Consider the following 10,685-nt stretch of genomic DNA (forward strand, 5'->3'; position numbering starts at 1 on the left):
TTGAATTTGGATGCAATCTCAAAGATTCAGTTATAGTTACAGAAATTGGGAAGGAATTGGGTGACATGTTGCATGGGAAGGAAGTGGGGTCCCAGCATTTGGGAAATGAGGCTGGCTGGACCAAAGTCGGCGGTAAAAGGAGAGAAAAATTGGCCAATCAAACAAAGCCCAACAAACCTCTAAAGACAAAGTGCCGGTGCACTCAAATAAGAAATTGGACCAGAACCGTGACTTTGGGCTACGTATGAGAGGAGCCAAATCAGGGGTGAAGATCGGGTCAATTGGCAGATCTCAAGCACGCATGGTGTCTTCCAAACAGCAAGGGGTGAAGGGCAAAGCTGTCTCTGTTGCGGTGCCGACTTTCACTGCCATTATCAAAAATGGACACAAGAGGTTGCGCGCTTCTTCTTTGTAGAATTTGCCGTCGACTCCGGACTGCCGTGGCGATACCAGCAAGCAGCAAATCAGCGAATTGGAAGGGTTATCAGTGGAAGGACATAGACAAAACAGGCAACAAACGAGTAAGGACAAACAAGTCTCAGGGAGATATGATGGTGGATCTTCATTATCTCGTTAGGGACTTCGGCTGAGGTTGGTTCCTTTTACAGTACAATTGTTTTATGGATTATTTAGATTTAAGCTTTCTATTTTAGAATATTAGAGGGGCATCTAATAAATTGGCCCGGGTTCATAGTAAAGAGTTAGTGAATAAATTTCACCCTACTTTTTTCATTCTGTTTGAAACCCATATTCCTTTCGAGAGGATGAAATCTTTTTGGAATAGTCTAGGTTACCAAGGTGTTGGTATTGTTGAGGCTAATGGTCATAATGGGGGTATCTGGATTCTATGTTCTAATTCAAATATTTCTGTGAGAGTATTGGATGTAGTTGATCAATGTATCAGTTTTGAAATCACTATGGGCAATAATTCTAGTTACTGCAGTGCGGTGTATGCTAATCAGCATATACATCGGCATAAAGAACTGTGGGGTGACTTGACAAAGATTGCTAATATGATCCACAGACCTTGGATTGTGTTAGGGGACTTTAATGATGTTCTTTTGCAGAGTGAAGTTAGAGGGGGGCAGTTTAGACTTGCCAGAGCAGAACAATTTGCGGAAACATTGGAGGATTGTGGGCTGTTTGATATGGGGGCTATTGGAAGAAGATTCACTTGGTACAGGAAGGTGAAAGGTGGGGTGCAGGTGGCTAAAAAGCTTGATAGAGCAGTCTTCAATCAAGACCAATGACTAATGTTTTTAGAGGCTTATACTGTGGTGCTGGCGCGCCTTCACTCTAATCATTGCCCATTGTTCACTAGGTGCAAGATGGCAAAGAGGGCTACCAAGGGCCATCGTCCATTCATACAGGGCTACATGGATGATGCATCATCTTTTTAGGAATGTTGTTCATACAGCTTGGAATAAAGGAGCTCTGGATGTGGTTAAATGTTTGTTGGAGGTTAAAAAAGGTGCAACTAGCATCAATAAAAAGGTTTTTGGCAATATTTTTGTTAAGAAAAGGGAGATGGAGAGGCTTTTGAACGACGTTCAAATTACTCTGGAGTGTCGGGAGGATCAACAGCTTAGGATTAAAGAGCAAGTTTTGCATCAGGAACTGAATGCTGTCCTTCTTCAAGAAGAGCTATTGTGGTATCAAAAATCTAGAGAACAATGGGTGAGATGTTGAGACAGAAATACAAAATGTTTTCGTCTGCAGACGATTATCAAGCGAAAGAGGAACAAAATTCATGGGTTGTTTTTGGAGGAGGGGTCTTTGGCCACAGAGACTTCGACTCTAGAAATGGCGGCAAATTCTTTCTTTCAAAAACTCTTTTCTACAAGGGAGGATATTGACCTGAATGCCATGGGGCATTTTTCTTGCCCGTCTCCTAGTACCGAGGCTTGTCAAAAGCTAGTGGAACCAGTGACGTCTGAAGAGGTTAAAAGAGCTATGATGATCATGAGTTCGTTTAAAGCCCCAGGGCCAGATGGATTTCAAGCAATTTTCTACAAAGAGTTCTGGGACTCTCTTAGCAATGATGTGTGTGGACTGGTCAAGCGAGCCTTTGAGGGTGAGCCAATGAATGCGGCTATTTTCAATATTCTAGTTGTTCTAATTCCTAAAGTGGAAGTTCCCTCTTCCTTATGGGATTTTTGGCCTATTAACTTATGTAATATAATTTATAAAATTTTCACAAAGATTCTAGTTAACAGGTTCAGACGTTTTCTGTCGGAGATCATTGGTCCTTTGCAAGGAGGGTTCATTCCAAGAAGAGGAACCACAGAGAATATTATCATTTCTCAGGAGATTATGCACTTCATGAGGAACACCAAATCCCGAAAAGGGACCATGGCATTCAAGATTGATTTGGAAAATGCTTATGACAGGTTAGACTAGCATTTTTTGGAGGCTACTTTGGTCCGGTTTGGGTTTCCAAAGGCTACCATTAATCTTATATTGAATTGTGTGACTTCCTCTTCGTTGGCAGTTTTGTGGAATGGGAACAGGCTCCAAAATTTCAATCCAAAGAGATTGTTGAGGCAAGGAGATCCTATGTCTCCTTATCTATTTGTACTTTGTATGGAAATGCTAGCCTTCTTTATCTTTCGTAGAGTTTCCCAAGGTTTGTGGAACTCGGTAGCGGTTTCTAGGAATGGACCACGACTCTCTCATTTGATATTTGCAGATGATCTTTTTCTTTTTTGTAAGGCATCGAAAGCTCAAGTAATAGAGGTTATGCATTGCCTGGACTTGTTTTCTAGAGCGTCATATTTGAAGGTAAATCTTCATAAGTTGAAGGCCCAGTGTACCAAGAGGGTGTCAGAGAGGAGAAAAGAGGTTCTCTCAGGGGTCTCTAACATCCGGTTCTGCAATGATTTGGGTAAATATCTGGGAATTAACATTGGTCATGTCAGAGCTTCCAGGAAGACAGCTCAGAAGGTTATTGAGAAAATTTCGAGGAAGCTCTCTAGTTGAAAAAGATGCCTGCTGAATAAGGCAGGGAGGCTTTGTCTTGTTAAATCGGTTATGGCCTCTATTCCGGTTTATGGAATGCAAATTTCTCTTCTTCCAAAGTATGCATGTAATAAAATTGATTTCTTGATGAGACAGTTCTTGTGGAAAGGCCAAGCGACCGGTAAAGGGCTGCCTCTGATCAGGTGGGAGGTCGCCATAACTCCTAAAAGGGCAGGAGGATTGGATATTTGGGATACTTCTTGTGCTAACATGGCACTTCTGGGAAAGTTGGTATAGGATTGTCTAAATAATAGTGAGAAGTTGTGGGTGCAGGCTCTGAAGCATAAATATCCCAGGAATCAATCTGGTATGAACGAAAATAGTAGAAATTCTTCATCGGCTACCTGGAAGAACATTATTAGTGCCTATGAGCATCTCAAGGAAGGGCTTCATTGGAATATTGGGGATGTCCACAAATTAGTTTGGTATGATGAGTGGACTCCTTTTGGTAAGCTTTGCAACCTTGTTCCTTATGTACATATTTCTGAATCATATTTCATAGTGGCTGACTTGTGGAAAGAGGTGTCTTGGGAGGTTGATAGTCTTACCACGCTTATTTCGCATGATATTTAAGCAGTTTATTTGTGGTCTAAGATATCCTAGTTCGATTGAGTTGGAGCCACAGTGGGAGTGGTGGCCTGCAGCAACAAAAAAATATAGTGCAAAGAAGGGTTATAGATGGTTATTAGAGAAAATATTAAATTGGAATACCAATAGTAACTAGAACTAGTTGTGGAATACAAACATTCCGGAGAAGTTCAAATTTACTATGTGGCTCGGCTTACATGATGCTCTACCAACTGAGACCTTTCAATTCAAGCGGCATTTAGCTACTTTAGATATGTGTAAGAGATGTAACAAGGCGCAGGAGACTATGGAGCATTGCCTTAGAGACTGTGAATGATCAAAGGCTATTTGGCATATGTTGGATCTTAGTATCTTGGACTCGACAGCTGGTACTACTCTTGAAGCGTGGTTTCGGAAGGCCTTGGATAACAATGAGGCGTCTTTTGGTGCAGGAATTTTGTGGGTATGGAGACATAGGTGCAATGACATATTCAATACTGGCAACCCTTGGAGAGACTACAAGGTTGTTGCCTTGGCCAGAATTATCGCCAAGGACTTACAGGTTTACAGGAATCGAAATAATGCTTTTAGGTCTCTCCGAAATTACCTGTGTTGGGAACCACTGGTAGACAACAGTTTTAAAGTTAATTGTGATGCAAGCTTGTATCTGGATTCAAATTTAGCGGGATTTGGGTGTATTATTAGAGATTCTAAGGGAGATTGGATCTCGGGCTGCTTTGGAAGTATTTTCCCCTGGTCTATCATCAGATGTGAATTATTTGCTGCTTGGAGGGGGCTGGTTGTAGCTTGGGATTGCAGTTTATTGAGGGGATATTATATGTGAAACGGATTGCCTTGACATTCTGCACATCATGCATGAGCTTACAAGTGGGTATTTATATGAAGTAATAGATTTGGTTCACAAGATTCATGAGCTTTTATCTTGTTCTTGGCTTGTTCACGTTGAGTGGGTGTCCCGAGAAGCAAATAGAGCTGCGGATTGGATGGCTAAATATGGTGTCAAGAGTAACTCTAATCATGTTATTTGGTCTGAGCCTTGTGTTGATCTCCAGTAAGTCATCTGCTCGGATATAGGATAGTGTTTGTTTTTTTTTCTTTCCATGTTTAAACACACAAAAAAGTGTCTTTGAATTTTTGTGGTTGTAGAAAGAAAATAAAAAGAGAAAAAGAAAAAGAAAAAAATTTAAAAAGGATAAAATTGCTAATTCAAATTATATTATTTTTAATATAATATAATTATTAAAAAATATTATTTTATAAAAAAAGACTTTTGATCTTAACCAATTTATTCAAATTTTTTAACGTCCAAGTTCTTGGCATCTTGGACCATGAAGATCCTGAAGATTCTTTTTCCATGGAATAATTCTCTAAAGTTGAAGTATTTACTATTTACCTTGTCAAAAAGAAAGTATTCACTATTTTCTATGAGTATATAACCAAATAGGTTCTCAAGAAATTCTGCGTTAGACGTTCTGGTCCTCCAAAAATTTTTTATTACATTCAATGTCCCTAAACTTTATATAAGTGAGACATATAGGTCCCCCTATTAGTTGTAAGAACCGAAATTTTTACGTATAACCATTTTAAGAAAATAATAATTTTTAACTGTTCAGAGTTTATTCAAAAATATGAAAATGTTATTTTGAAAATAAAAAGGTGAAATTTGATTTCAATGATTTTTTGAGTTGAAAAATGTATCTTTTGTGAAAGATTTTTGTAAAAAGGCGTACTAGTGCTTAAGCCGGTAGTACTGACTTTAATATGTCTGGTACAGTGTATTGAGAAAAATAAGATTTTTGAAAATTGAATTTATTGTTTTCAAAGGACAAAAATAATTTAGAATTGAAAATCGGGGCACTAATTCTAAAAGTTTTGACCCAAAGTGGGTCAAACAGGCTAAAAATACTAACGGGTTGGACCGGGCCTAATTTGTGCCTAAGTCCAACATATATATGTGTTCATTAAGAGGCATATAGCCTCATTTTTCAGAAAAAAGAGAGAGAGGGGCCGTGAGAAGAGAGAAGAGAAGGGTTTAGGGTTTCATTATTCACTCAAACCTTATTTTGCTTATATCTTGAGCTACGGAGCTCTGATTGATGAGCTGTTTGCTGCCACATGAAACTCTCGTTGAGCCCATCATATCTAACTAAGATTTGTAGGTGAAAACTCTAAACTCGAGCTCTATTTTCCTACCCTAGTATTTTTGCATTTTTTGTTCTAGTTCTTGAGTAGATTTTATGATTTTGTTTATTTAGGGGTGATCTAGCATTGGAATATTGTTGGATTTTGCCCCTAATCTCATTTGGTAAGGTAAGTCTCTTCAAACTCTTGTGGTTTGATATTTTGGTTCACCATAGTGTTGATTCTTGGAATGTTATATGTGTATAGCTTGATAGTTGGTGAGTTTTGAATGTAGTGTTGGTGCTTGAGTCTTGTTGATCTTGTTGGAATCAAACTTTGGGTGTTTGTGCTTTTTTTTTTGGAGAATCGGCCAAGGTATAATTTCGATTTTTTTATGTAATATGTAATGTTTCTGGATACTTAGACTAGTGTCCCATAGGATATGATTGAAATGGTTATTGATGATTGTTGGATTGATGATGTATAATGATTTTGATGAATGTGATGATTTTGATGAGATTATGAAGTTGTTGTTAATGAATGATATTGAGTATTGATATTGGGGTTGAATAATGATAATTGTGAGGATTGAAGATGAGATAGGATGAATGATGTTTATGATTGGTTAAATTGTGTAAAATTGTTGATATTGATGTCTTTGTTTGGAAGTTTGCGGTTTTGTTGAATTATGGTGAAAAGATTGACTGAAATGGAGGTTGAGTTGATTAAAATGCAATGGAATGGTAAAGTGTAGTATGTGGTAGTATTTTGTGATGGATTTGAGTAGGTTTTTGGTTTGGGTTGGTTTGGAATTTGGAAACTAGAGAACTTTGATGTTTTTGTGTAAAACTTGATTTTTAGTGAAATTTGGCAGATCATAACTTAAGCCTCAATTTTTGAAATTGGTTAGAAATTATTTTAAATTAAAGATGATTTAAAGAGTTTTAAATTGATATAAAATTTGAGAAAAATTGATTTTTGTAGAAGAATTTATGAATGTTTAAAGTTTGGTGTTTAAAACTGATATTTGCAACTATACAGAATTTTGCAAATCTGGGATGGTATGCGTACGCGAGAACCCCATACGCGGGCGTGCGTCTCTACCAAGCCCTCATGCGTACGCAGCCTATGAATGCATACGCAAGATGGGCCAAAATTCGTGTATGCGTGCGCGGACGTATTGTATGCGTACGCAGATATACCTTTTTCAATGTGTGCGTACGCACGATAGAAGTGTGCGTACGTATAGCCCCTGTTTTGTTGAAAAATTATTTTTCTTTGTTTTACAGCAGCGTCATTGCCTCGAGAAGTGCACCATACAGATGCCACGTCATTGCCTCGGGAAACACGCCACGACACTGCCACGTCATTGCCTCAGGAAGCGTGTCACGCCACTGGCGCACTGCCTCAGAAAACGCGCCAGACTGCCCAGGGCAATGGCTAATAGAGATTGATAACTAGTAATTATACCTTAAGGCTAATAGAGATGGGTTAGTGATTTAAATTGGTAATTTTCTGTATGAGTTTAGAAGACAGAGACTTAAGTTTCTGAGGTTATGGGTGAACTAGCGAAGTGTTTTACTGGCAATGGCTTGAAAACTTGTGAGTGGATGGTAACTTGTGGAATTAAGAACTGATGATGGTTATGATGAGCTTGATGGATATTGAAGGAGAGTGTGACATGAACTATATCCTTGGAATATTGAGACTTGAGAATTGAAGGTAGATTGCGATGAGAAAATGGTGATGACTGATGATGATTTGAGGTTGATGGACTTGTTGGATGTGGAAGTGTGCCAGGCCTTGGAATGATAGTGTGCCAAGTACTATATCCTTGGAACAATTTATGATAAAACATATGTTGTTGTTGTTTTCCTTATCTGCCGCAAGAGTGTGCCAGACAATATATCCTTGGAGCATGCACCTTGGAACGATACAAAAGCGTGCCAGGTGCTATATCCTTGGACGTGGCAGAAAGGCAACATCCGAAAGGATGTGTCGGGTTGGCATTCATGGACTGATGATGAGCGGATAATTTGTATGCTTTTTGGCATTGTTTTTAGTATGTTTTTAGTATCTTTTAGTTAGTTTTTAGTATATTTTTATTAGTTTTTAATTAAAATTCACTTTTCTGGACTTTACTATGAGTTTGTGTGTTTTTCTGTGATTTCAGGTATTTTCTGACTGAAATTGAGGGTCCTGAGCAAAAATCTGATCCAGAGACTGAAAAGGACTGCAGATGCTGTTGGATTCTGACCTCCCTGCACTCGAAGTGGATTTTCTGGAGCTACAGAAGCCCAATTGGCGCGCTCTCAACGGCGTTGGAAAGTAGACATCCTGGGCTTTCCAGCAATATATAATAGTCCATACTTTGTCCAAGATTTGATGGCCCAAACCCGCGTAGCAATCCGGCCTCAGAAATTCCAGCGTTAAACGCCGGAACTGGATTAAAAGTTGGAGTTAAACGCCCAAACTGGCATGAGAACTGGCGTTTAACCCCAGAAAACGTCTCTACACATAAAAGCTTCAATGCTCAGCCCAAGCACACACCAAGTGGGCCCGGAAGTGGATTTTTCTGTCATTTACTCATTTCTGTAAACCTTAGGATACTAGTTTACTACTTATAGGACCTTTTGACATTGTAATCAAAACCTTATGACCTCATAACATTTCATACACGTTCTTTCCACAGTATGAGCCTCTAAACCCCATGGTTGGGGGTGAGGAGCTCTGCTGTGTCTTGATGGATTAATGCAATTACTACTGTTTCTTATTCAATCATGCTTGCTTCCGTTCTAAGATAACACTTGTTCTTAATCCGGATGAATGTGATGATCCGTGACAATCATCATCATTCTCAACCATGAACACGTGCCTGACAAGCACCTCTGTTCTATCTTAGATTGAGTAGTTATCTCTTGGGTTCTTTAATCGGAATCTTCGTGGTATAGGCAGGACCTGATGGCAGCATTCAAGAGAATCCGGAAGGTCTAAACCTTGTCTGTGGTATTCTGAGTAGGATTCAATGATTGAATGACTGTGATGTGCTTCAAACCTGTAACCTACTGGGCGTTAGTGACAGACGCAAAAGAGTGATTCTATTCCGGTAGGGGAGGGAACCAAACCGGTGATTGGCGGCACTGTGACAGAGTGCTTTGCATTAGCTTTCACTGCGCGGATGGGAGGTAGCTGCTGACAACAGTGAGACCCTACACGAGCTTGCCATGGAAGGAGACATGCGTGTTTGATGAAGAAGACAGTAGGAAAGCAGAGATTCAGAAGATGGAGCATCTCCAAACCTCAACCCATTCTCCATTACTGCAGTACAAGTAACCATTACATGTTCTTTTGCTTTTTACAATCAATCCTGATAATTTCTGATATCCTGACTAAGATTTACAAAATAACCATAGCTTGCTTCAAGCCGACAATCTCCGTGGGATCGACCCTTGCTCACGCAAGGTATTACTTGGACGACCCAGTGCACTTGCTGGTTAGTTGTGCGGGATTGCAAAAGTGTTATTGCAATTTTTCGGTTATTTCAAAAAAAAAAATAATAATAATAAAAAAATAAACAAAATTCATCTCTTTGCAATTATTCTCATTTCCCTTTTGTCTATTATGGACTTAAGTGGAATTAATCAGTCCAGAAGGACTCTGGGGTCCTATGCCAACCCCAGTACAGCTGCATATGGGAGTAGCATCTGTGTACCTCCCATCAAAGCAAGCAGCTTTGAGCTAAACCCTCAACTCATTATCATAGTGCAGCAAAATTGCCAGTATTCCGGTCTTCCAGAGGAAGAACCTACTGAGTTTCTGGCACAGTTCTTACAAATTGCTGACACAATACATGATAAAGAGGTAGATCAGGATGTCTACAGACTGTTACTGTTTCCATTTGCTGTAAAAGATCAAGCAAAAAGGTGGTTAAATAACCAACCTACAGCAAGCAAAGACATGGAAACAGTTATCAGAAAAATTCCTGAATCATTTTTACCCTCCAAAAAGGATGACACAGCTAAGGCTGGACATCCAAGGCTTTAAACAAGAGGATAATGAATCCCTTTATGATGCCTGGGAGAGGTATAGAGGTATGCTAAGAAATGTCCCTCTGAAATGTTTTCAGAGTGGGTACAGTTAGACATTTTCTACTATGGGCTCACAGAAAAAGCTCAGATGTCTTTAGACCACTCAGCTGGTGGATCTATACACATGAGGAAGACAATTGAAGAAGCTCAAGAGCTTATAGACATTGTTGCTAGAAACCAATACTTATATTCTAGCAAGGAATTCGTTCCACAAGAAGAGGTCATGGCAGTAGTCACTGATCCTGATCCTCAAGAACAGATGAATGAGCTTAATCAACAACTACTCCTGATGACTGAACAGTTAGCAGAATTTAAAGAAATGCTCCATGATACTAAGGTTGCTAACAAGAGCATAGAACTGCAGTTGAATCAAGCAAAACAGCAAATATCTAAACAAATAACAGAAGAATGTCAAGCAGTTCAACTGAGGAGTGGGAAAACACTGAATGCCACTGCTCAAAAGAGCAAGAAGTCAATTAAGGAACAGTTGACAGAGGATGACCAAGCCACTGTTCAAAATCCCTCTGAGGACAGTAAGAGCCCAGAGAGGAATATTATTGGCGTTCAAACGCCAGAAAGGGGAGGAAAATTGGCGTTAAACGCCCATTCCTTGCCCAATATTGGCGTTCAAACGCCAGAACAGGGAGGAAAGCTGGCGTTAAACGCCCATTCCCTGCCCAGTTCTGGCGTTCAAACGCCAGAAAAGGGGAGAAGTTGGCGTTTAACGCCCAAACTTCATCCACTCCTGGCGTTCAAACGCCCCAGGAGAATCAGACACCTGAGAGTGCTGACAGTAATCCCTCTAACAAGGCTTCTTCAACCACTTCTGTAAGGAATAAACCTACAGCATCTAAGGTTGAAGAATATCAA

General features: G+C 39.6%; 1 protein-coding gene across 1 annotated transcript; it reads left to right on the forward strand.

Moving 5' to 3' along the window:
* Positions 1–380: 380 nt before the first annotated feature.
* Positions 381–1,250, forward strand: LOC130980686 (uncharacterized). Its single transcript, XM_057904341.1, has 2 exons — positions 381–572; positions 654–1,250. The coding sequence occupies exons 1-2, from the start codon at positions 381–383 to the stop codon at positions 1,248–1,250; spliced, it is 789 nt and encodes a 262-aa protein (XP_057760324.1).
* The last annotated feature ends 9,435 nt before the right edge of the window (positions 1,251–10,685 follow it).

This window comes from Arachis stenosperma, chromosome 5, assembly GCF_014773155.1.
Source record: "Arachis stenosperma cultivar V10309 chromosome 5, arast.V10309.gnm1.PFL2, whole genome shotgun sequence".
Classification (NCBI taxonomy): Eukaryota; Viridiplantae; Streptophyta; class Magnoliopsida; order Fabales; family Fabaceae; genus Arachis; species Arachis stenosperma.